General features: G+C 50.4%; 1 protein-coding gene across 1 annotated transcript; it reads left to right on the forward strand.

The window, feature by feature from the left end:
* The first annotated feature begins 5,592 nt into the window (after window positions 1-5,592).
* Window positions 5,593-17,657, forward strand: ALOX12B (arachidonate 12-lipoxygenase, 12R type). The gene is made up of 15 exons (XM_079134774.1): window positions 5,593-6,004; window positions 7,001-7,205; window positions 10,402-10,483; window positions 10,623-10,715; window positions 10,813-10,935; window positions 11,247-11,350; window positions 11,646-11,818; window positions 12,049-12,192; window positions 13,246-13,449; window positions 13,642-13,728; window positions 14,048-14,217; window positions 14,661-14,782; window positions 16,621-16,721; window positions 17,067-17,237; window positions 17,420-17,657. The coding sequence occupies exons 1-15, from the start codon at window positions 5,858-5,860 to the stop codon at window positions 17,597-17,599; spliced, it is 2,106 nt and encodes a 701-aa protein (XP_078990900.1). The 5' UTR covers window positions 5,593-5,857; the 3' UTR covers window positions 17,600-17,657.
* Window positions 17,658-27,107: the final 9,450 nt, after the last annotated feature.

Genomic DNA, 27,107 nt, shown 5'->3' on the forward strand with positions numbered 1-27,107 from the left:
CTGTATATCCAGGAAAACACACTTTCCATCATTTCCCGCATCCTTTTCCAGCCTCACATTCTTCTCCCTGTTCAACCAAACCCCTTCTTTGGGATAGTGGAAGTGCGTGCTGGTGGGGTAAGGGGAGAGTCTAAAGGTTAAATTTTCACTTCTGGCATCTGTGATGCTGAGAGAAGAGAAATCCCTGTGCCATTGGGCATGAAGAAGTGGTTTGGGGGGATATGGCACCTGCAGATCTCAGCCTAAGAATTTAACCAGAATCACCAGATTTTGTTCACTTTACAACAAAATCAAGGGACTAAGAAATACTCAGTGGTGCCCCCTTGTGGTTATCTGGGCTGCAGTCAAAGCTGCAAATGTGAACCCCTAAACTGTCTTGACCAGAGCACTGTCTCAGCAATGGGTCTCCCCAGGAGGATGAACTCTTCCCATCCTGCACAAAGGTTCCACTGGAAGTCATGCTCATCTTAGAAAATGCTCCCAAGCAGGAGAGGGAGGTGCCAGGGTGGATCACTGGAATCTAATTTCCCAGAAAGTCAGCTTGGAGGGAGTTTAATTGGGAAGACACACCCAGCTGCACAGAGGACTTCTGCCAACTTTGGGCATGTCTGGGATGTGGGATGTGGGGAAGGGGCTCATGCCAGGCTGTTGGGTTGCTGTCAGATAGGGGGCTTCTTCCAGCATGCATTTTGGATCCCTCCATGTTTTTTTTTTTTTTTTTTTTTTTTTTTTTTTTTTTTTGTGGTGCTGGGGATCGAACCCAGGGCCTTGTGCTTGCAAGGTGAGCACTCTACCAACTGAGCTATCTCCCCAGCCCCCCTCCATGCTTTTTGATCAATCTGGAAGGATGACTGGCACAGTGGGAAGCATGCCAGCCCCTTTCCCTGGATGGTCTTGAACAAGTTCCTCCACGTTGGTGACCCAAACCTGTCAGATAAATGGGCGGGACGAGAAGACCTGGAAAGTCCCTTCCTGCATTGACATTCTAGGATCTGCTTGCGTAATGGCTCCTGTCTCCTCAACTCTGTTCTTGACCTTGAGAAGCAGCTGTGAAAGCCCCAGACAGGACCCCAGCTTCTATCAGCTTCCAGGTGGAGGGACAAAGAACACACCAATAGGCACATTGAGAGAAATTCTTCCATGTAGTGGCCTGAGCAGTTGGGAGATACAACCAGGTGACATGTGCTAGTGTGTCTGAGGGGGGCATTAGGTGTGGTGGTTAAGGAAGGTCTCTCTGAGGAGCTAAGCTGAAGTTGAGATCTGGATGCCAGAAACAACATTCTTGAAGCAGTGTGGGGGGTGGGCAGGTCGGGGGGATGGTGTTATGAGCCAGGACAGGGCGAGTGCAAGGGCACATCTTCGAGTAACAGAGGGTGGCTAAGAAAAGGTGTCGGTCATGCGTGGACACGAAGTCCATGGCCGGTCTTTGGATTTAATTTTAAGAACAACACTCTTTTAAACTCTGGTGAATTTTAAACAGGGGAGTGACCTGATTCAACTTTTTTCCTGTGTCCTAGGGGAGTGGGGCCCCAGGGGTTGCTCTCTGCCTCTCAGGGGATGGGGTTGGGCAGGGTAGAGGGTGTCCCGGCAGTGACGACTTGGTTTCCAGTGTGCGTGGGTGTCATGAGCTACCCCTGCGAGTGTGCATCTGTACCAGGGGCCTCTCATACTCTCTGGTTCCACCCCTGGTCCAGGAGAACCAGTTCTTCAGTGAGTGCCTACCCAGAGTTATGTGTCCACGTTTGGGTCACAACTGGGGAGTGCCCCAATCACATCCGTATACCTAATCCCTAATCCCTTCCACATCCCTAGCCCTAGCCCTGGCCCCAGCCGTATCCCCACTAGACCCAGGGAGAGGGGTTGACTAAAAGGAGGCCTATTTTAGTGGATCATGATTTAGGAAATCAGCTTTGCGGGCAGTGGAGATAGATCCCCTACTTGTGGTTTTCCCCATCCTCTTCTCATCTAGGTTCCCTTCTCTGTGTCCCCAGAGCCCTCCCTTACCCAGTCCTCTGGGCTGCCTATGTGACCCTGCTTCCTTCCCACCCCCATGCTGAGTCATCTTACCAATGGATAGAAAAGTTAAGCTTGGGCCTCTCGCTCCATATGCCCTGGGACCCTGCATCCCAGAGGGGCCTGGCAGCACTGTTTCCCAAATCCTTGAACTTTAATTTCCCCCTCCGACACTCTGCTGTTCGCCATGCCCTAGCAGCCCCCTGGGGCACAGTCTCCAGGGTAAGGGAGAGTTGGCATGGAATTTGCATCTTGACATGAAAATTTGCATAATCAGGCTCCTAACATCCCCCAAGAGTCATCAGGGTGACTGAGCAGAGCCTAGGAGGGCAGGCCTGACCAGCCCAGCAGCTCCTGTCCTCAGCCTAGCACGGCATTGTGCCAGGGGAATGGGACAGCCTGCCAGCCACCCAGAGCTTAAGCATGACCCTCATCCTCACGCTTCTCTCTTCCCTACCTCCATCCCCTTTCCCCATCTCCTTGGCTCACATCACTTCCTGTACCATCCTCCACCCTTAGCCCAACCCAGTTCTCCTCTCTGAATCTTCACTCTAATTCTAAACCTATCCTTGATTCAATCCTGGACCCATTAAAATCATGTTTCAAGAGCTGGATGTGGTGACACATGCCTCTAATCTCAGCAACTTGGGAGGCTGAGGCAGAGGGATCATAAAAAAATTTGAGGCCAGCCTCAGCAACTTAGGGAGACCATATCTCAAAATTAGAAAAGAAGAAAGGAAGGACTGGGAATGTAGCTCAGTGGTAAAGTGCCCCTGGGTTCAGTTCCCAGTGCAAAAAAGAAAATAATTATGTTTTAAGAGTCTCCACGGTATAGGCACTATTCCAGGAGATGGGGAAAACAAACAAACCAAATTATGGACAGTCTCATCTAGTAGGTAAAACAGACATCAAAGATATTAGCTATAGTGCTATGAGAGCAATTAATAGTTAAATTTGGCCTTACTCAAAAAAGCAATGATTAAACTAAGGTCAGAAAGAATAAGAGTCTTTAATCAAGTCCAAGAAGTAGAGGGAAAAGCATGTGCAAAGTCCCTGGGGTGGGAAGGAGCAAATCTCATGTCCTTTGTCTTTACTCAAAAATCTCTTTCCCAAAGAGCTCTTCCTGGCCACTCTGTATCTAAAATTTGCTGCCCTACACACACACATGCACACACACACACTTTTTTATTTTTTGTGGCACTAGGGATGGAACCCAGAGAACCTTGGCATGCTAGGCAAGCACTCTACCTCTGAGTTACACCTTCGGCACTCCCTTGGACTTGATATAATCCTTCTCTGCTTTGTTTTTCTCTTTGGCACTTGCCACCATTTAACATACTATTTGATTTATTTGACTATTAAGTCCTATTGTGTATTTCCTTCACTAGAACACAAACTCCACCAGGGCAGGGGCTTGTTTTAGTTACGTTGTGTTCTCTGGGCCTGCCACGTGCTGTGCACACAGTAGAGGCTTAATGAGCATCTGCTGATGAATGAATGAAAGGCACAAAGTATTATCCTAAGAGCAAGAAGAGCCACAGCCAGGCTTGATCTGGTTGGGGCAGGGTAGGGGTGACATGAGCATTTTGGGGTCTTGAGAAGATCGTTTCAATCCTTAACTCCAATCACATCCCTATTCTAAATTAAATCCCAATTGCAGTCTTATCCCTATTCTTCCAACCCCAAACCTACAGGAATCTTCTCTCCATCTCAGAATCCCAGCCCCCTTCGATCCTAACTTGGACTGGGAACTGAGTGACCTTCCCTTGATGGTGACAGGAGGGTGCCACCTGGGAGGAAACCAGGGCTGGTGCTTCCTGGTTGGCAGGAGCTGCCCCTGGGAGGTGGAAGGAAAGAGGGCAGGTCCAGAAAAAGGGGACAGGAACGTGACTCTCTCCTCACTCTCCCTCGGTCCCAAATGCTATCTGCCGAGAGTAGAACTTGGACCCTCTCACATCCACTGCTCCTCACCTTAGTCCTGACACCTCCTCCCTATCTGGGGGGCTGACTCCCCACTCTTATTTCTCTGGCTGCTGTGATTCTGTCGGAAACTAGTCTGGTCCCAACCCCTCTCCCACTTGGAGTTTATTTTCTTTAGAGCACTTAATAACAAGAATTAGAGCAAAGCTCCATGTATCTTTTATTTCTTCTTCATTTTTGCAATACTGGGGACTGAGGTCAGGATCTTGTTCTTGATAGTCAAGTGCTTTGTCCCTGACCTACCTTCCCACCCTCTCATTTAAAAAATTTATTTTGAGACAAAGTCTCACTACATTGCTCAGACTGTCCTCAAATTTTCTAGCTTTCTGCTCAGGCTCCTGAGAAGCTGGGATTCCAGGGGTGCACCTCGATGCCTAACTATTTTATTTCTTCTTTGTATCTGCAGTGCCTACAATGTGGTGTTAATTCTGCTCAATATACATCTGTGGAAGGAAGGAAGCAAGTAAAGAAAGAAAGAAGTAAGGGCCAGGTTCTTGACAAACAATTCCAATGGAGGCCTTCCTTCATTCCAGTCCTCTTCCTAGCTTCATTCTTAGGTTTTTTTTCCTGGTAAGGGTGTGTCATTTATAAAATCAAGAGATAACACAGATATAGTAAAAATGCATCAAGTGCCCTATATACTCCCCAGATGGAGAGAGAGAACACGTCCAGCTGCCTACGTGTTCCCCCATTCCCGAGATACTCATTAATCTGACTTGTGTAAGATGTGTTTAGTTTTACCTCTTCTGGAACTTGGGGCTGAGGGAATAAGAAAGTGTATCCTCTTTAATATGTGGCTGCTTTTCTTCCAGATAATCTTTGTGGGATCCATCCATAACGTAGCCTAATTTTTTTGTTTTGTTTAGAGATGGGGTCTTGTTGTGTTTTCCAGGCTGACCTTGAACTTGAGATCCTCCTGCCTCAGTTTCCCAGGCCATTGGGGTTGCAGGGCATGCAGCACTGCATCTGGAACTTTAGTTTAATTCCTTTGTTTTTGCAATGATTGGGGATCAAATTTGGGGGCTTATGCCGGCCAGGCAAAGGCTCTACTTTTGAGCTCCACCCCAAACCCTTTAGCTTAATTCCTGTGCCCTAAATTTCAATCGGATTTTCTTCTAATTGTATATTCAACCCCAATCCCTCCTCAGCTCATCCCGGCCTCAAGGAAAGCAACACATACCCCACCTCTGACCTGCAATAATTCCTTCTTATAGCATCTCTAGAGCCTCTCTGCACCTATGTGGTCCCTGGGCTTTGGTTCTAACACCCACCTGTCGTGAACTGTGGGTCCTAGGGTTGAAGGATGGTCCATTTCCCACAGCGATCATCTAAATGGCAAGTCTGTCCCGCTCCTCTCCCCTCCAATGCAGGTCACCCCTGCCCACAGTGCTGCTCAGCAGGGGTACCTGGCTCAGCAGGGGTGCCTGACAGCCAATGGGGGCAAGCAGATGGAAGGAGCTCATTAGTCTGATAAAGATCTGGGGGCCCTGCCCCACCCCCTCCCCCAACTTCCCTGGGGCGCTGGCTCAGGCTGGACTGGCTCCCACACCCTGAAGGCTCCTTCAGCGTGGCATCTTCCATCCGCCCTCTCAGAGGCAGGCCCAGCGCTCTAGCTGCAGTTCCTCCCCGCCAGCTCCCACTGGGCTCCAGCCCAGACGCCTGCTCACTGCCACCAGCTTGCTCCACCCCGGGCAGCTCACATCCCAGCCCTCCAAAGGACAGCTCCGGCCGGTGAGTGGTTCCTGCTGTCTAGCCACTTTGCCACAGAGGCTGGCCTGTTCACTCCTCTCTGTGCCTGGCCCCCCTGTGGGTCCTCCACACAGTGTCCCGGATTGAGCCCTCTCTTGACTCGTAAAGAGCAGCCATGGCCACCTACAAGGTGAAGGTGGCCACAGGCACTGACTTCTTGTCGGGAACCCTGGACTCCATCTCGCTGACCATCGTGGGGACCCAAGGAGAGAGCCATAAGCAGCTGCTGAACCACTTTGGGAGAGACTTTGCCACTGGGGCGGTAAGTGTGTGTGGCCCGGGAGGGATGGAGATGTGTGGGGAGGGAGCCAGGGACAGAGCTTGACCAGGAGAGGTTGGAGAACTGAGTCTCAGCTCTGAAGGCTGTGGGTTTCTTATGGCTCTGGCCTCATCCACACCTGTCTCCCGACCCTTCCCACTCTGCTAGTCTCTGGACTCTCTCTCCTCATCTCTGTTCCCTCATCTTTTACCCCTTTCAACCCGTTTCCATCGCTCTCACCTCTTCTCTTCACTCATTCTACATGGCTCTTCTCTCATCTCTCTCCCACCCCATCCCTTTCCACGGCCTCTCTCCCCCTCCCCAGCCTTCTTCCCTTCTTACTCACTCTTCCTAAACCAAGTTGCATCATAACTAGCTTAAATTTGCATTGGATTCTCTGTGACTTAAAATGGCATCAGACCAGCCTGTCCAGTGGGAACCTGCTTGCCCATGATGGAAGTCACTTTTTGTGAACTCTCAGACCTGATTTTGAGTCAGACCCAGCCATCTGCTGCTCTGTGACATGAACTGGTCCCTCTATCTATGTGGTCATTTCTGAATTTCCACATCTTCATTGAGAAATGAGAGAAGGGCTGGCTGGACCATCTCCATCTAGGTCTATAGGAGGCTTAAGAAGTCCTGGTCCCTCTTGGACTGCTTTGTACACCAACTCCTGGGGGTCTGCATGGTTCCTGAAGCCTCAGGTGATTAGGAAAGGGGATGGGAGAGAACAGGACTTTGGGAACTAGGAAGGGAGGGATGGAGGGACTGCGGTTCTGCCTAAGCCTCGGTAAATGGACCCAGCAGAGAACAGTCAAGTTGGAGGAGTCAGAGGAGAGCCCAATGGTCAGGTCCATGTCCCATCTCTCTGCCACCTCAGTCCAGAAGGTGAAACATCATCCAGCATGAGCAGAGCCTGGTTTAGGGACCTACTCAGTGGGAGGCTGGCAGAACCAGGGTCCAGTCCAGTGTGCTCAGTGAGACCTGTGTCTTGCTCAGGTGGATGAGTACACTATCCAGTGCCAACAGGACCTGGGGGAGCTCATCATCATCCGCCTGCACAAAGAACGCTACTCCTTCTTCCGCAAGGACCCCTGGTACTGCAACTATGTGCAGATCTGTGCCCCCAATGGCCACGTCTACCACTTCCCTGCCTACCAGTGGATGGATGGCTATGAGACCCTGGCACTTAGGGAGGCCACAGGTGAGCCCACACCACCTCACCCCATGCCCAGGGGGCCCCCACTTCAGCCTGATCACCCCAGCATGGCTACTCTGGGCTCCCATCAAGCTGGTCAGGCATCAAGGACTCCTGAGATCTTCTGCCACTGTCATATAGTACCCTCAGTCATCGCTGGGCTCAGCTTGGGACTGTATTCTGGCAGAACTAAGATGTGTGAGGCCCAGTGGTCACCTTCAGCATCCCAGAGTCTGGCAGCAGGCAGCATTTCCAATCATGCTTCTTCTTACGGCTTCTGTCCTCGCTTTGAATCCTGCAGGATGGCCAACCTTTCTACTCTATGTTCAGGCTCAGTACTCTTGTAGGATGCCTTGTTTCTTATGCCAGAGAGCAAGTCCGGCAACTCCAAAAAGCCTGATTCTCCAGCAGGATTCTGTTACTACAACAGGATGCCCTGCTACTCTAATAGGAAGCCCCATTATTCCAGCTGGAGCCTTCTTGCTGCATTCAGAAGCCCCATTAACAGTTCAACATCTCCCCAGGGCATCATGGCCTTGTATATGATCTTGATTATATAGAATATATATATATATGCATATTATATAGAATATATAATATATATTTAATATGTATATAAACATATACATTTATATATATTTAACATTTTTAAAATGTTCCCCCCACCCCCAACTGCTAGGGATGAAACCCAGGGCCTCACAAATGTTAGGCAATTGCTCTACCACTGAGCTACATCCCCAGCCCTATGAACATTTTTTAGACTGATGGGCTGTTCTGTTGCCCCAGAGGACACTTTATTTCTCTAACAGGACTCATTGTTATTCCAAAGCCTCCCCACTTTATCCACTAAGGGACCATCCACCCCCATAGGAGGCCCTGTTACTGGTGCAAACCGTCAGCTTCTCCTGGCAGTGGGTCAACACTGCCCTGCTGTTTGCTGAGCTGTGTGGTTGCCCACATGTGACAGGGACAGGACCTGAGTGCCTGAGCTCCATGCATCTACCCTAGACAGAACAGTCCACCTGACTGGGTGACTGGGTCAGCTTCCTATATGTGGCTGCTACATGAAGACTGGAGGTCTGTCCTCTACCCCAAGCCTCTGCTGACTTTCCTTGAGAAATTTGGAAGGGGAGGACAACTTTGAGGACACCAGGGGATCTGGAGCCCCATCCTCCTGATCTTTCTTGTTTTTCTGTGCTACAGTCTTTTCCTAGTGGGGAGGGAATAGGGCCTGAGCTGGGGGAAAGGAGAGGCAGGGGCAAAGGGAGGCAGGTCTAAGAGAGGGTGGGGCTGGCAAGGGAAGACTCAGCGGAGATGCAGAGTGCCTTCCCATGGTGATAGGTCTGTGTGGCATGGAAGCAGGGGACAGGCAGGGTGACACTTGGTGGCTGGGCAGGAATGGGGTTGGGTGGGGTGGCTGCCATGCAACACCAGGGCAGGGAGGCTTGAGTCACCTGTTGGGCCCTCGAAGGAGTGAGGCTCCCGCCCTGGGACAAAGCCAAGTTGGGACTCTGGGTTGTACCACCCCAGGGGGTGCCATTCACCCAGACTGTAGCATGAGCTGAGGCAGATGGAGGATGGACCCGGTGGCAAAGTGAGGACCTTGAGGGAAAATGATGGGACTGCAGGGATGTGCACAAACTAGCCTGGGGACAACCAGTCAGGATGCTGGAGAAAGATAGGCTTGGATCTCCATCTCAGAGCCACCATTTACTCTCAGGACTTTTCCACATTCTTCTAAACTTTGATACCCTCATCTGTAAAATGGAACTAACCAGAGGATCTACTTCATAGGGAAGATCTGAGAATCCAATGACATAATGTCTAAAAGAACAACTGTTGTGGCTGTTACTGGATGAAGGGTGGGAGGTCAAAGAAGCCGACTATGTGTCAAATTCCAGCCTGACTCCTTTTTTTTAAAAAAAATATTTTTTAGTCGTAGGTGGACACGATATCTTTATTTATTTTTACGTGATGCTCAGGATCAAACCCAGTGCCTTGCACATGCAAGGCAAGCGCTCCACCACTGAGCTTCAGCCTCAGCCCCTTGGCTGCTTTTTTCCTGTACAATATCGACTGTTTCATTCTTGAAAAATGGGAATGACAATACAGTCCTTGGGTTGAAACTGTTGGGGCCAGAGATATTTTGCAATTTGGATTTTCTTTTGCAGTCACACACATGTATATGTTCATATGTGTGTATATAATAGATACATATTAAATATGCATAAATATATACATATGCATATTTATCTCTTCCATTCATCTATGTTCAGGTTGAGTATCCCTTATCTGAAATGCTTGGGACCTAAAGTGTTTCAGATTTCACTTTTTAAAAATTTTGGAATATTTGAGATATTTTGGGGAAGGGACCAAAGTTTAAACATCTAATTCATTTGATTCATATATATACTTCATACACAGGGCCTAAAGGTAATTTTATACAATATTTTAAGTGTTTCTGTATTTTGACTGTGACCCACCACATGAGGGCAGTGTGGAACTTTTCTACTTGCATCATGTTGGCACTTAAAAAGTTACATTTTGGAGCATTTCAGATCTTGGATTTTTGGATTAGGGATACTCAGCCTATCATATGTACACATGTACCACATATTCACCACTGGGTATTCTCGATCAAACACATTAATATTTCTCGTCAAAAACTGAATAATTAAACCAAGCGAGTTAAATAAAGACTGTGTCTACCCTCAGGTAAATTTAGAGCATGCTTTGCTCACCAATGAATTTGTTATGAAACAAACTTGATTTCCACAGCCTTTTGTATTTTGGAATTGCAGGAAAGGGCTGTGGACCTATAATAATTAGTGACCTGCCTCGTAAAGTAGTTTTTGTATGGCTTGAATTATTAATATAAGTACTCAGGCCGGTTGGGGTTGCGGAACCACAACTGTCCACAACTGCCAGTTATTAATATTTCACTGTGTCTAGAAGAGGGACTTCCCCCAGCAGCAGAACCCAGCTTGAGGGGTAGAGTAGGAGTGGGGTTTGAAATTTTTTGGTCTGAGATTTTGGCAGGGGACATACCCTATGTCTTCCAGGGTAGGCCTTCCCCATCCTTAGCCATGAGCCTCCATAGCTCACCCTGGGGGCTAGAAACCAAACTCCTGTTCTCTGAAGTGGGCAGGAACAGGCAGGGGAGGGAGTCAGCCCTTGAGCTTCCTCCTTGGTCTCCCTACAGGAAAGACAATGGCGGATGACTCACTCCCCATCCTTCTGGAACACAGACAAGAAGAGATCAGAGCCAAGCAGGACTTCTACCAGTGAGGGGGAGGGTGGCAGGGTCTAGGGGACCTACAGGGGTTGTGGGAGATTAGGGGCCAGTGTTGGCTCTGGCCTGCTGTGCCCTGGGTTGGTACCTGGGCAACCATAAGGGCTCACCATCTTGGCTTGTTTTTGCAGTTGGAGAGTCTTTGTTCCTGGCCTGCCCAACTACGTGCATATTCCCAGTTACCACCCTCCTGTCCGGCGGTTCCGCAACCCCAACCGGCCTGAGTAAGGAGGCTGTGTTGGACCCCTCCCATGGCTGCCCTCTGGGCCTCTGCTCCCTGAATCCCAGGTGCCAGGCCCCAGCCCATGCTTCTCCCCCCAGGTGGAATGGTTACATTCCAGGATTTCCGATTCTCATCAACATTAAGGCCACCAAGTTCCTGAACTCAAATCTCCGTTTCTCATTCATCAAGACAGCCTCCTTCTTCTTCCGCCTGGGGCCCATGTGAGTGGGTATACCAATGGGAGATTGAGGCTCTGGTGACTGTCCCTCTCTGCTGTTCCACGCTCACCTCCAGGACAGGCCTAGAAGTTGGAATGGCCAGGGAGGCAATGGAACCAGAAAGAGAGTAGAAAACCCGAGACTTGACACCCAGAGACCTAGACACACAAAGATCTTGGGACATAGGCCACAGAGACCTTGAGACTCAAGAGACTCTGGGACCCAAAGATCTCAGTGGGTGGGCAGCCCTGCTGTCTGTCCCAGCACACCTGGCAGCCTCTCTGACCACCTCCCTCTGGCATCCCACCTCCTAGGTCACTGGCATTCAAACTCCGTGGCCTGGTAGACTCAAAACGTTCATGGAAGAGGCTAAAGGACATTAAGAAAATTTTCCCTGCCAACAAGACTGTCATCTCTGGTATGGAGTAGGGCATCCCCAATTGAACGACGGGCATCCAGGTAGTCTCTGGTGTAAGAGGCAAGCCCCTCTTGTGGGCTGAGTGACCAAGGGAACAATCAAGAGTCAGGTGTGTGCACCCTCCTGGGGCTTCTCAAAGCATTATCCTGGGCCCCTCCAGCAACTCAAGGCAAAGATGGGGGCTTAGTTTTCCTCCCTGAGTCCTCTTGGTCTAGACTGACTTCTTCTGTCCCAATGCCTCTATGTCCCTGAGGGGGACTTGTTCACTTTGTGATGCACCTGCACCACCCCTTAGAGTATGTGGCTGAGCACTGGACAGAGGACACTTTCTTTGGATACCAGTACCTCAATGGCATCAACCCAGGACTGATATGCCGATGTAGGAGGATCCCAGACAAGTTTCCTGTCACAGATGACATGGTGGCCCCGTTCCTGGAAGAGGGAACATGCCTGCAAGCAGAGCTGGAGGTGAGGCCCTCTCTGGCAGACACCCTGGACAGCCTCCCTGCTTCCTCCTTCAATGTCTCCGTGTCTTCTTAGCTCTGAGACCCACCTGAGTCCCACCCATGCCCACGTGCCCCACTTCCCCAGCCCTGTCTGATCACTGAACCCTGAGGCCAGTGCGCTTGGCACGCAAGGCGTGGGTCACGGTGCCCGTGCTGGTGTCTACCTGCCTTCCCACCGTGGCTCCCCTGCAGAAGGGGAACATTTACCTGGCAGACTACCGCATCTTGGAGGGCATCCCCACCGTGGAGCTCAACGGCCAGAAGCAACATCACTGTGCCCCACTCTGCCTGCTGTACTTCAACCCCCAGGGCAACATGATGCCCATCGCCATCCAGGTGTTTGGGGTGCAGTTGGGGCTGCTGTGTGGGTGTGATGCCAGGGCCGAGCCTCCTTGTGCACATGAATGTTCCTCTGAGTGTGTGCACATACTTATATGTGTGTGTGTGTGAGAGCCTGTGTGTATACTCGTATGTACTGGGAATGTGCATCTATGTGTAAGCTTGTATGTTCATCTCAGTCCACCTAAGCTAATGCACTTCCCAATCTGTGTGTGTGGCCGTGATGAGATTTGCGGGGAGGCTGTTGGGGCGTGGCCCTGTGTTTAAGCCCGGCATGAGAATGTGCATGTCCCTATGTGTGCATATCTGTGTGCTATCATTGTGTCTGTACACCCATGCATGAACTGGGTCCCTGCGGTGTGCTCGTGTGTAAGCTGCTGTGTGCCAGGTGTGCATTCTGTGTGTACGTGCACAGAGATGACCAGAGGGGATGCGCCTGACTCGAGCTTGTCTCCTTGACTTCATTCATCCATTTACTTGAAAGAATGACCTTTACTGTAGGCCAGGCCTCTGCTGGGAGTACTGAGCTAATCAGACTTAGCTGCTGCCTGGCAGGAGAGGGAATTGAGATGTTCCCTTATCAGGGATCCCCACAAGTGTTGTGATACCCCTCTGGGGCTATCAGCCTTGTCCTGATGCTTCTAGTTTATTAGTAGAACAGTGGAGGTTGGATTTCAGTGACAGCCTCCCATACCGAGGGCTAGGCACCCTTGCCCTTGTACAGAGTACAGCCTGCACACCTGAGTATGGCAGCCCTGGGGATGAGGGAATGACAGCTTCTCAGCAGTGGCACCTTGTGAGCTGCATCTTAAAGAATGAGTGGGAGCTGCTAGATGGAGATAGAGACAGGGCAAAAGTAGAGGCAGAGAGCATAGCAAAAGCAAACGTGGGTGGAGAGGGTCATGGTGTGTTCAGGGGACCAGAGGGACTGGAGCACAGTGGGTGTGGTTTTTACCTCCTTGAACTCCCTCTGCCTCCTTCTTGTGGTGCTGGCTTTTGTGTGTGAGGGTCTCTATCCTCACCTAACCCTCTTTCTTTCCCTGACCCCAGCTGAGCCAGACCCCTGGACCTGATTGCCCCATCTTCCTGCCCAGCGATTCTGAGTGGGACTGGCTGCTGGCCAAGACATGGGTGCGCTATGCTGAGTTCTATAGCCACGAGGCCATCTCCCACCTGCTGGAGACCCACCTCATCGCTGAGGCCTTCTGCCTGGCCCTGTTGAGGCAACTACCCATGTGCCACCCTCTATACAAGGTATGGGCTTGGGGGGAAGAGGCCCCATAAAGTCTCACTGCCTTGTAAGCCCTGGGAGGATCTGGGGACCCCTCCAGAGAGGACTTAGGGCAGGGGCTTTCCAAAGTCAGGTGTCTGATGTTACAGAAATGGGAATGCTGATGTCCTCTGGGGGCATCCTCAGCCCTGTCTTGTCCTTGCTTTCCCACCCAGCTTCTCATTCCCCATACCCGCTACACCGTCCAGATCAACAGCATCGGGCGGGCCCTTCTCCTCAATGAGGGGGGCCTTTCTGCCAGGGTAAGATTTCTGCCCCCAGCCCCTGTTGAAACTTGCTTTCTTCTGGTCTTTGCAGTTAGACTAAAAGCAGGACTTCCCACTTGCCTTTGGATCTTGGGGGGTGGGGAGGGGACTGGTTAAAGTGGGTGCTGTGTCTAGAATGGTGCAGAAGCAGGGGATGGGTGTGTTGGCCTGGACTTTGAGAGCAAGGAAGGACAGGCTGGGTCTGTGGCTCGAGGTACCCTCACCGAGTCCTGGAGGATCTGAGATGCCGTGGTCCTTAGGGAGGAGGCCTTGCAGGGATGCCATCCAGATCCCGGCTCTCCCTCCTCCCCCACAGGCCATGTCCCTGGGCCTGGAGGGCTTTGCTGAGGTGATGGTGCGGGCTCTGTCAGAGCTCACCTACGACAGCCTCTATGTCCCCAATGACTTTGTGGAGCGTGGGGTCCAGGACCTGCCTGGGTATTATTTCCGTGATGACAGCTTGGCAGTATGGGATGCAATGGAGAGGTGAGGTGGGGACAGCAGTGATGGCACTTAGGGTGGATACCCTGAGCTGTTGAAGCGGGTGTGGGAGCTTTTAAGAACCTGAACTTAGATGTCATCCAGGAGCTTGACCTTGGGGCTGGGGTCTGGGCTTTCCGTTCATCACACACCTTCTCCTTAGGCCCACAGGGCCTCTTCCTTGCTTTGGACTCCTGCCCTCTTCTGCTGGTCAGCCCCCTCTGGGCTCTGAAGTGCCTGGGGGGCCTCATTTATCCACACTGGGGATCACCTGAATGTCTTCTGATCTTGCCAAGCCACGCTCTCTACTTCCTTCCTGAATGACTTGCCTCCCTATAGGTCTGGGCTCGCCAAGGCCAGGCTGACCCCGGGGAGGTGGGAAGCATGGTTATGGAAGGAGAGGGGAGGGAGAGATGAGGTTCCAGTCTGAGTCCCTGTCCCCTGGTCAGGTATGTGACGGAGATCATCACCTATTATTATCCAAGTGACGCAGCTGTGGAGGGTGACCCGGAATTGCAGTCCTGGGTGCAGGAGATATTCAAGGAGTGCCTCCTAGGGCGTGAGAGCTCAGGTATGGGTGTGAGAGCTCAGTGGGGACTGGAGCCAAGGTGTGGTTCCCAGGAAGCTCCACGAGGGCCCTCCTGCTTCTGGGACAGACAGTATCTCCTTGTGGGCTGAAGGATGCCAAAGGACTACCTAGGACTTCCACAGGGCTCTGCCCTGGACCTTGGAGCAGTGGCATCTCTGGGAGGCTGGGGAAGAAAACATGGCTGACCATTGGTGCCTGTATGAACTCAGGTGCTAAGTCATCTCTGCAGAGGCCTAGAGGGGTCCCAGTCCCTCATCCTAGAAAAAAGCCACTGTGGAATGAGAAATGGGTTATGAACTCTAACAGGAAATATACTCTAAGCTGGAGTATATTTCTAGCAGGAAATATACTGCAAGCTCCAGGAGAGGAGTGGAAGTTGTCCTGAGGTCATGCCACTTGGGCACACACTCAGCAAATATTTAGTGAGCAGCTATGGTGTATTGCTGGACTGGTTATTGAGGGGGCAGAAGGGATAAAGACAAAGGCAGGTGCCCATCCTCAAGGTGTTTGATGCCTGGGGTGGGGGTGTTTCACTCAGTGAATGAGCAGTGTCCTTACAGCAGGACTGGGGCAGTTTGGAGAAAGCTGAGGAGGGGGCTAGAGAAGCCCAGGGAAGTTTCTAAGCCAGCTTGGGCTGGGCTGGTGGAGTCCGGGGAGGAGTGGGGAGCAGTAAACTAAGATCTAGCTGAGATCAGACTCCTTGGTTAACATCTAGCTAAGATCCGCCACAAGCCCCTGTTATCTCACAGCTATCCTCATCTGGCAGATGGAGCTGCTGCTGTTCAGGAGCTGCATGTGGAAAGGCCCAAAAGCTAGAGGCAGCATAGTGAATTCTGTGAACTACTCACTGGGATCCAGTTCCCTGCAACTGGAGCTGAGGGTGGAGGTGGGCAGGTTCCTGATAGGCTAAGACTGAAGCCAGGAATAGGGCCAAGTTCCCAGGCTGGTAAGGAGTTTGGAATTACCCTTGGAACCAGAGTGGCACATCAAAGTGTTTCACAAGGAGATCAGATGTGTATGTTAAAATATCAGGCTACAGTGCTGGTCAGGAGAGTTTAGGAAGCTGGTATGGTGTCCAGGAGGGAGGTGATGGGAACTTGACCAGAATGAGGGCTGTGGGGACACAGAGAATTCCAAAGCTAGAAATGACAAGACTTGGTGATTGGTTTGGGTTTGGTGGGGGGGCTGGGGTGGGTGAGGGGAGGGAGGGGCCAAGGGTGACTCCCAGGTTTGGGGCTTTTGCAGTTGGGTGGATGGTGTGTGTCACCCCTTGAGCTGAGGGCCTGGAAGCGAAGCCTTTGGGAGGAAAATACTCAGTCTGTTTTGAATGCGTAGGGCTTTTGTTATAGGGTAGCTGTGGCAACCAGGGCTGCTCACCTGGTATAATCAGAAAGAAGCCAGCAGCTTAGTTGGGAACAGGCTTGAGGCCAGGCTACTGAGAAATTTATCTGGAGTAAGAAAAAGTCTCAAAGGAGGTGGGAAGAATGTGTGTTGGGGTGTTGCTAAGTCAGGGTGGAAAACCCAGACTCTTCCCAAAGGAGAGAAGCCTCTCCACTCCCTAGGGGAGCTGGAAGAGAGATCCAAGGGCCTCAGCTTAGCTGGGAGCACAACTAGCCAGGGCCATCCAAGCCCTTCCCCCAGCCTTGTCATTTGGACATGGGGGAAAAGGAGTTGTGGCCACCAGAGGGCGGAACAGGCAGGATAAGGGCACCAGAGCTTGGAGGGTTGGCAATAAAGTGTGACTTGAGCTTGGAGGCGCCCTCTGCTGGATGGTCAAGGCTGGGTCAGGATTGATGCTGCCAGGTCCCTCTGCCCTGCAGGCTTCCCCACGTGCTTGAGAACCGTGCCTGAGCTGATTCGGTATGTCACCATCGTCATGTACACCTGCTCGGCCCGGCACGCAGCTGTCAACACAGGCCAGGTACCTGTGTTCACCAGCCCCATCCCCAGTCACAGACCTCCTAAATTTAGCAGTAGCCCGGACCTCAAACCCAATCTTGGCCATATCTCTGGTCCAGTCCCGATTTGTGTGAACCCCTGATTCAACCCCAGTCATACTTGAAATCCTTTCAGCCCCAACTCAAACCCACCCTTACTGCACCCCTAACCCAACCCCAATATCCGCTCCAGCACCACCAGTCTAAACCAACCCAGCCCATTCTCAGTCCACTGGGGCAGGAGTTCAAGTCAACCAAGAGAGGGTGATCAGAGTCTGGTGGATGGGAACTCTTGGGGTGCTCTCTGAATCCCTTTACCCCACCCCCAGCTGGAGTACACCGCCTGGATGCCCAACTTCCCATCCTCCATGCGGAACCCGCCAATGCAGGCCAAGGGGCTGACCACGCTGGAGACCTACATGGATACATTGCCGGATGTGAAGACCACTTGCATTGTACTCTTGGTGCTCTGGACCCTCAGTCGCGAACCTGATGACAAGGTGCAGCATGGGGTTCTGGGACTCTGAACATGGGCAGGCTGGGGGTTGGGGAAGGTGAGGACAGTTGGAGGTGTCCAGGGCTGGGAGCTTGCAGTGGGCAGTGGCTGAAAGGAAGGTGTTAGACTGTGGGTTGCGTGGGGATGGGCCTGGCTTCCTCCCAGCACCAGGTTCTGTGTCCACAGCGGCCCTTGGGCCACTTCCCGGACATTCACTTTGTGGAGGAGGTCCCGAGGCGGAGCATGGAGGCCTTCCGCCAGCGCCTGTCCCAGATCTCACACAACATCCGCCAGCGCAATAAGTGTCTCGCTGTCCCCTACTACTACTTGGACCCAGTGCTGATCGAGAACAGCATTTCTATCTAAGACACCCCCTTCGTATTTCTTCGTTTTCCTATTTTCGAATAAAATTACTTCAAATGCTCCCTGGGTTTTTGAGTGTGGGCAGCTGTTTTAGGAGTGCTGGAGGCATGGGGCTGGCACCACTGGGTACAAGCTGGGGCGCTCACACTGCGAAGCTGTTCTCCACCGCCACCAGGTCTACGTAGGCCTAGAACAGCATTAGGCCCTGGTTCTGCTCCCAGATGCCTTGCAATATCAGGACCAGATGGGTCTGCTGTGGGCCTCCTCCGTGAAGTGCTCATCTGGGCTCAGAAGCCTCTGGTGTCGCAGGGTATGGGGGATGGAGGGTGGGGGTGGTAGTGGGGTAGGGGCAAGGCTGGGACCTAGACTCTCATGATGATTCTGGTCCATCTGAATTCCCCCTACATGGGCACTCAGTCCCACCTAGGGGAGCCAGATCACCCAAGACTCAACTTGAAACAAACTACCTACCCAGCTGTGGAAGAGCCATCACTCTACAAGAAATCTAGACCACACCAAGCTAAAACCCACTTTGAAACCCTGACCTCTCTAAGCTCCACCTACTAGGAATCCATACCACCCTAATACATACCCTCCAGCCAGGGAGACATTCCAAGTCCTGCCCACCTAGAAGATGCAGCCTGCTGAGTTCACCCTCTAAGAAACCCTTTTCCCCAGGATCCTTCCTCACCTCATCCATTCTCCTGAAACCTGAGACCCTTCTCCCTGTACCTCTGACCTTGGTTTCATTGCTGATGCCCCGGATTACCAGGGTGTGGCATTGACTTTAGGGAGTAAGGCTACCAAGTCTGGCCTTTGGCAGTGAGTGGGGGGGTGGTCACATAGGGCAGGAATATTGGGCATCTAGGAACTGAATTCAAACCAAGCCCTCTCCCCAAATTCAGTTAGCACAGAGCTGCCACTTCTCCTGCTAGGCCCCCTTCTTCTATGACCCTGTTTGTCCCTGGGGTCTGGCCACTGTTGATGGTGGTATATTGGGCTGAACAGGTGAAAATGATTGTGGTGAGATACTACCTGAGGCCAGCACAACTGTCCAGGGTGGTGGGATCCCTACAGGAGTGAGGTGGGGAGAATAGAGCTGAGACCCAAGGGGCTGCTGCCCTGGGGAAGTGCAGCCTGGAGGGCAGGGAACAGGCATGGATAACTCACCTGAGCTAACGTAGCTTAGAAAACCTACCGGAAGATGTCTCTGACCCAGGCCTGGAGCTCCAAGTCCCTGCTCTCTGCCCTTTCATTATCCTCGTAGTAGATGTCAACAATATTGGTCACAAAGCTGGGGACCCAGGAATACTGTTCACTGCCAGTTGGGGTCCAGTGCTGCCCAGGGCTGTGGGTTGGAAGAGGTCACTGAACCTTTCTCCAAAAGGAGGAAACTGAAACCAAGGCAAGAAAATGGCCAACCACACAGTGTGAACTTCAGGGCTGAGTTTCAAACTGTGATCTTTACCAGGGGTGTGGCCTGAGGGCCACAGTCGGTCTACAGATTTTTTTTTTTTCTTTTTTTAAGGCATGCTACCAGAATCTGAGTAGCAAGAGAGCCTGGGTAGTCCACTTTTTTCTTTTTTTTTAAATACTGTAGCTGGACATAATACCTTTATTTTATTTATTTTTATTTTTATATGGTGCTGAGGATCAAACCTACTGCTTCATATGTGCTAGGGAAGTGCTCTATCCCTAAGCCACAACCCCAGATGTGTTTGATTGACTGTCAAGGTTTATCGTTTATTTTTGAAGTGGAATCATCAATATTTAAATATTAGAAGATGTCTGGTTTCTCTTGAAAAATCCGAAGATCTGGCCACAGTCATGCCTAGGCGCCCTTTGTCACCATGAGATACACATGAGTTCTCCACTGGCCTCCCAGTTATCCCCTCTTCCATAGCTTTTTTCTTCTTGCTGGTCCTTCAGACACTGGAGTTTCTGTCTCTTGAGCTTGATCAAAGAGGACAAAACAGAAAAAGTAGGAAAGAACAAACTAGGGAGGGGCTGCTGGGATTAGAGATGTGATGCTTCCCACTGAGAATGGCAGCAGTGGGAGCAGGCCACCTTGCAGTTGTCCTGAGGATGTGATATGCTACCCACCCACCCTACCAGCCCAAGAGCCCCCAGGACCCTGGCCTGCTGGCCTGGATAGCAGGGAGAAGCAGGGGCCACTGCTGGGGCACTGGCTCAGCAAGGTCAGGGCTCAGCCATAATTGGGGCCTCCTATTAATGATGCTGGGGTGGGGGGCCAAAAGGATGGATGACCTGGTCCACCAGGGACACAGAGTCCCTCTAGAGGAGGAAGGAGGAAGAGGGTGGTTGGGGGAGGGGACAGGCCTGCACGATTCCTGGACACCTTGGGGAAGGAGGGAGAATTACTTAGAAGCTGAAAGTATTTCACTTAAAGGAATCTCTTTTTCTAGAGCCAGTAGTCTGGCCTCTGTGTTCCATCCCAGAGCCACCTCTGGTTCCAAAGAAAGAGACTTCCTGCCCAGTATGGGAGATGCCTCTGCTGTGGCCAGGCCCAAGCATCAACAACAGGCACTGAGAGAAGTGAGCCCAACTGGAAGTCACCCTGCAGGATGTAGAGATTCTTTACTGGGCTTAGGGCACATCTCATTCCAGTAGCTCAGACTGCAGAGTGCTCAGCTGACCAGCTGCAGGGTATTCTCAGTAACGATAATCAACTCATCACCAAGATTTCTGAGCCTTGGGGCCACTGCCAATGTGTGGAGCTGGACGAAGTGCCAAGAGAGGGCACTCTCACTCAGCCCTCATCATCTCAGGATGATGTCTCTTGCTCAGGTGCTGAGCAGGAACCACTGGCCCAGAGAAAGATGGTTAGCAGGCTGAGAATGAGGAGGCCTGACAGGAGTGAAAGGGATGAAGTGGGGCCAGCACCAGATGAAAGAAACCGTACTGGGAGCTTGGATGTGTGGGTTCCTGTTTTAGCCAGTTTTTTCCTTGCTATGATCAAAAGACTTGACAAGGACAACGTGGAGGAGAAAAAGTTTATTTGAGGATCACAGTTTCAAAGTTCTCAGTCCATAGACAGCCAACTCCATTGCTTTGGGTCAAAGGCAAGGCAGAATATCATGGCAGAGGACATGGTGTAGGAAAGCAGCTCAGGACATGGTGGCCAGGAAGCAGAGAGTTCCACTCATCAGGGATGAAATATAATTCCCAAAGCCATGCCTCCAGTGACCTACTTCCTCCAGCCATATCCCACCTGTAGTTACCACTCTGTTAATCCATCTGTGGATTAAGCCACTGACTAAGTTACATCTCTCATATTTAATCATTTCTCTTCTGAAATATTCTTGCATTGTCTCACACATGAGCTTTTGGGGGATACCTCATATTTTAACAGCTCCTAAGGGCACCAGGAGATCAGGGAAGGGAGACTGGGTCCCTGTCCCCTCACCTCTAGTTGAGCCTGCAGCCTTGCTAGGCCACCACCCTATCAGTGACATGAAAATTGTTTTGGGAGGCAGTGACAGTGATGGGTCAGGACAGGGTGGAAGCCATTCAGAAACAGGAAGGTAAAGAATGCATCCTTCTGTCAGTGCTCAAACACACACTCTGCAGGAGTGGACAAGCGGAAGGTCACCCTGGTCCCCTGCCTCCAGCCCTGCCGCCATTCTGGGACTCATCTCCAGCTTCCCAGTGTGGTCCCTTCCTGATGCTAGTGGGTTCTCTTCCTCCCTCCTCAACTGGTTGAATGACTACCAATGAGTAGTTTCTCAGAAAACAAAGAGTTAGGGGTTCAGGTTCTACCTGAGAAGTCCCCTGATCTCCCTGGGCCCCACCCATTTTGGAGTGCCTAAGGGTGCCTGTGGTATGCATTGAGATTATCTCTAGGCTGAGAGTAGAGTTTGAGAGCCCCACTCATCCTTCCCAGTTCCCACTGCACAAGGGTTCTTCCAATTTACTGTCAAAAATCACCAGTCCTGGGGCCCATTCTCCTGCAACTTTGCCAGGAGACAGTCTGGGTAATATGTTAAACCAGAGTAATCATTCAAAAGAGTTTGCGCCACTTTGGGGCAAAGCACTGGTGCTAGGGATGTTAAACTGACAGTTCAACATACCTAGTTTGAACCTACAATGCACCTGGCAGGACAAGGGTATCAGAGAGTGGACACACCTGAGTCCTCTGACATGGTTTCAAGTTTGCATCCCAAGACCCCAACCAAATAGGTGCAATTTTGAAAGAGCTTTAATTTCCCTAAATTGCTTAGGATATTCCCAAGACAAGTTTCCCCCCTGCCCCAGTTATTCAGTGTTGGGGACGGTTTGAAGAAATATTATGAAGTTGGAGAAGGGATGTTTTAGGAAACTTTTTCATCACTTTGATCAAAATATCTGACAAGAACAACATAGAGGAGAAAATGTTTGTTTTGGCTTGCTGTTTCAAAAATTCAGTCCATGGATGTGGACTCCATAGCTCAGGACCTGAGGTGAGGTAGAACATTATGGAGGAAGTTATGGAAGAGGAAAGAAGCTCAGGATGTGGTAGCCAGGAAGCAGAGAGAGAGAGTTGCACTCACCAGGGACAAAATATAACCCCCAAGGCACACCCCCAGTGACCTACTTCCTCTAGCCACACCTACCTGCCTACAGTTACCGTCCAGTTAATCCAAATCAGTGAATTAATCTGCCGATTAGGTTAAGGCTCTCATGACCCTATCATTTCACTTCTCATGACCTGATCATTTCAGCTCTGGATATTCTTCCATTGTCTTACACATGAGCTTTTGGGGGACACTTCATGTCTAAACCATAACAGGGTTTGTTTGGTCAGCAAACAAGCTCCAAGGCCCTGACTTAGTTTCCCCAGCTTTAGATGATTGGCTTGCTGCTCAGGACAGAGGTTGCTGGTGTCCAGACAAGGTGGGAAAGGAGGGTTTGCCCCAGGAATTGCATGTAACTCCTTGTTGTTGAACTAGGAAGAAGTGGAATTGTTAGAACTTACTTTAAGGGCATCCTTTCTGAAGCCTGGAAGTGCAAATGGCTAGACAAACAATGGGGAAGGACATTTGAAGTGAGGCATCCTCCTGGGTTCCTAAGCTCTGCCACCTGTTTTCCTCACATGGAGGCCAGCAACCCTGAGTGACAGGGAGCAAGGCTTTTCAGGACAGAAATGGGGTTCTGTGCAGGACAAAGGAGGGAACTGGTGACTGTGCATGACAAGATCTGTAATTTCCAGAAAGTTTTCATTCTGGCCCTCTGGTCCTCAGTCCCACAAGGTGACTGCTGAGGATTCTTTGGTCCTGCCCCATCCCTGCACACATGACAGACCTGACACTGGAATGAGGAAGATGAAGGTGCACTGAATCTTATTCTGGTTTCTCCAGGGTTGTTGACTGTCCTGCTATCTCTTTAACTTCAACACAAATTTCCTGCAGAAAATCACAATGGCACAGGCTGGGGAGGGAACCAGGTATAGAGAAGGAGATGTCTTGTGGTGGCCAGGCAGGCTCATGGGGAGGTGAGGTAGAGTTTCTGGTCTACTTGATCCATGCCCGAGTGGCACAGGTTGGGATCAAGCTCCTTGAGGTTCTCAGCATCCAGGCAGTGGAGTATCCCCAGAGTAAAACTCACTCCACCTGGGTAGGGGCAGAGGTGGAGATGGCAGTGATTGGTTAGTGACCGGACCCCACCCTTTGGGCATTGGAAAGGGTTACAAGGTTGAGTTCCTTGGGCCTGGTTGTAAAGAGAACATTTAGGACAGGGATTCTTGAAGGAAATATGCCAGGATTCCATGTATGCTGTTCTTGGTCAGATCTGAGGCTCAATTGACTTCAGAGGGCAAGAGCAAAGGAGTCTCTTTGCTCCCCCAAAATGGGCAAGCATCAAGAGTTGGGGACTCTGGGGACTATCAGTCCAGAATTTTCCTGCTTCCAGATATTTCTACAGCTTCTCCTTAAGTTAAGCCTGGTGCTGGGCAGAGCAGAAGGTGACTGGTTGTTTTGCTTGCCAGATGATTTTGGTTGGGAGAGGAGATTTTGGCTAATTGAGAAAGGCACTTGCCTCTCACCCTTCAAACACCAGCCTCTTCCCCCTCCTCTTCTCAGGCCTGGGAAGGACTCCAGTCATTGAGTGCCCTTCTACCACTTCCTCCAGGGAAACGGGCCATTCCTATCATCTGCTCACTCCCCCTTCCTTCTAAGGCAGACCTTCCAAAACAGAAGTTTGCCTGATGTCATTCATTGACCCCCTCCACCCCCCCCCAACTCAACAGCAGACAGCAGAGACCATGACCCAAAGAGCAGAGATGTTGGGAATATAAATGAGGGATCTTAGCCACTCCACCTTATGGGACTGCCACCTCACCCTCACCCTGTCTCCACCAGTCCCTCCCACCTCCATTCATTCCTTCTAGCCCAAAACATCCTCACCTGACCCATCCTCAGAACCAGTCCTCTCCCCTAGCCCCATCCCCAAGTATGATTCTTCTCAGCCATCTCACCTCATCCTTGCCCTGTTCCTTTTGTCACCCCTAGGCGGGTCCACCTCCTTTCGTCCCCCTCCTGCAGCTCTGGCCCACCAGTTGCCGGCTCAGTTGTCCCATCCTTCATAGCTCCAGGCCCCGCCCGCTTCAGCTCCAAATTTCAGGGGCTGCGAAGGGGGGCGCCCAGCCACTGCCTCACCAGGAACCCACGCAGAACCGGGTTCTCAGGCAAGGACAAGTGCCTGAGAGCGTTTGGCCAGACAGGTGGGAGGGGAGCTTAATGCACCAGCAGTAGCAGCAGCAGCAGCAGCATCGGGCTCCTAGGGGAGCGTCACCTCGAAGGCATGCTTCTGGGGCCAGTGGGCAGAAGGGGAAGGCCAGTGTGGGTGGAGCGCTGTTCAAACGAGTGGGGATCCCTGGCGGCGCGAGTACTCAGTGCGCCTGGGTTGAAGTCCTCGAAATTGTCCAAAGGCACCGCACTGCTCTCTCCTGCAGATTCCACGAGGAGCAGACACGTCGTCCCCGTCCCCGAGCCCAGGAAGGAGCTGGTGGTCACATGTATCTGGTACCCGCCTGTAGAGGGCCGTTGGGGGGTCGGAAGTGCAACAGGAGTTGAGGCAGGGCGGGCCCGTCCCGAAGACTCAAGAGTACTTGGGGAGGCAAAGTAGGGGGCGAGGAAACTGTGCGCTTTGCTCAGATTCCGGTGACCTGCGCTCTCCAAATGTGCCTCCATCCGGAGGCGTCTCTCCCAAGTCCTCCACTGGCTCCAGCGCGCAGCGAAGCTTGGGTGGGACCAGGAAACGCTTCCTGCTTTCTGGCTCAGCTCAATGTGCTGAGACCCGGAGTCCTGGAATAACCTCGACTCCTTTCGTGCTTGCCCCCACCTCTATGAACCTTAGGGACCTGGGTCTCTTTTTAGTTCAGAGGACTAAAAAGAGCCTCTTCCAGATGGCTCCAGTTGGCTCCCCACTAAGAGAATTGGTGCCTCCTCCTCTGTCTCTACCTTGTCCACGCCCACCTATGGAGGGGCTTCTCTGTAAATGACTATGGATGCAGACACTGAGATTCTCGGTGACTTCCACTGCCAGCCCTTGCTCTCATCCTCAATCCTGGGCCTGGTCACTTTCCAAGTCAGTGAGGAAGGGAAGGGGTAAGTCTGGGGATGACTGATTTTCCCACCTTTCCCTGGGATTGAGCAGAGACATTTGGAACATCCAAGATAGATGGGGTGAGGGTACAGGGAGGAGGCTGGAAGAGGGCCCAGCAATGAGGGAAGAAGGGACTAGGCTTCTAGGTCCTGGTCTCAGGTAACACATGTGCCCTCAGCTCCAATGTGTCAAAGTATTTAAAAAAAAAAAAATTAAAAGCACAATTTATACAAATTAAACATAGGTCAAAGATTTTATTCAATTCAATTGTTCTCAGAATAATTGAGGTGCTGGCCATGTATAGGTGATGTAAGAAAGGAAGGTTAAGATATAATTGTTGGCTTAAATACAAAACTCTCAGTGTCCTACAGGGAAATAAACTAATATCTTTGCTGTTATCTTTTTGAATGAACAGAAATCATTTGCATTTCTGCTGGAACCAAATTACATGAACTTTACAGAAATTGAGACCTTTATTAATAATAGCAAACAATGATACAGTCTCCTAGAATGTTAAATATCCTTAAGAGAACAGGTGGTTGTCCTCTTGATTTTGTGTATTAGCTTTTGATAATTTTTCTTTTAGGATAATTTTTTCTTAACAAGGCTATTTCCTGGAAATATATCAGGCAATCATATGTCCTTTTCTGAGTTCCTTTTCTCTTTCTCTCAAATTAAGTTCCCCACTTTATTCTTCTTATGTGGCCCTGCTGTACTGTCCACCTTTTACAATTTTTTTAAACAACAGGTGGGAATGCATCTTTCCCTCCAGACATTTTCCTTTGAATGTGACTTGATTTTCATACTCAGCTTTTTTAATCATAAAAGGAATCTTATGCTTATCATTGTATAACTTTTTTTCCACCTATATAACAATGTTTTTCCATGTCAGTATTTATAGATTGACCTTATTAACAGCTACATTAATTTTCATAGGACTGTTTCCTAATGTCTAATATTTCCTTCCTAATGTGTTTTAGATTTTAATTTTTCCACATTTTTGTACAGTATAGTTATACATAATGATCTGTTGCATATTCATATATGCACACAATATAATTTGGTCAATGTCACTCCCTAGCACTTCTCCTCCCTCCCTGCCTCCCACTCCTTGGTCCCTTTCCTCTACTGATCTCTCTTTGATATTTAGGAGATCCACCTCCACCTTTCTTTTCCTTTTTCTTCATTAGCTTCCCCATATGAGAGACCTTCAGAGTTTGACTTATTTCACTTAACATGATAATCTCTAGTTCCACCCATTTTCCTGCAAATGCCATAATGTCATTTTTCTTTATGGCTGAATAAAACTCCATTGTGTATATATACCACATTTGATTTATCCATTAATCTTTCAATGAACACTTAGGCTGTTTCCAGAGTTTGGCTGTTGTGAATTGTGCTGCTATAAACATGGGTATGTATGTATCACTGTAGAAAGGTGCCTTTAGTTCTTCAGGATAAAGGATATTTAGATTTAAAAAAAACTTTTTTCCATATTATAAATAATATTGCATAGAACACCACTGTAAACATTTCTTTGTGCAAATATGGTAGCATTCAGCAGGATATCTTCTAACTGCTTTTGCTGGATTCAATTTTTTTTTTTTCAGTACTAGTGATTGAACCTTGTCCTCCTGAGCTTATAGTTCAGTGACAGAGGTAAGGATGAGGCTCATGTTATCTGAAACATGTCTTCAAGTTGGCCTCAGCAGAACAGTAAAAGGTTGAAGGAGGTACACTGGCTCACAACTGGCTCAACTCAGAAGTGGTAGACATCCCTTCTTCTCACAGTCCATTGGCCAGAATTAATCACATGGCACCACCCTAAGCAAAAGGTTGCCTGGGAAATGTTGGAAAGTGTGTGATATACTTGGTGAACATAATCTGTCTGCAGCAACTTGTGGTTCCT

Source organism: Sciurus vulgaris, assembly GCF_902686455.1.
Source record: "Sciurus vulgaris genome assembly, chromosome: 3".
In the NCBI taxonomy this organism is placed as follows: domain Eukaryota; kingdom Metazoa; phylum Chordata; class Mammalia; order Rodentia; family Sciuridae; genus Sciurus; species Sciurus vulgaris.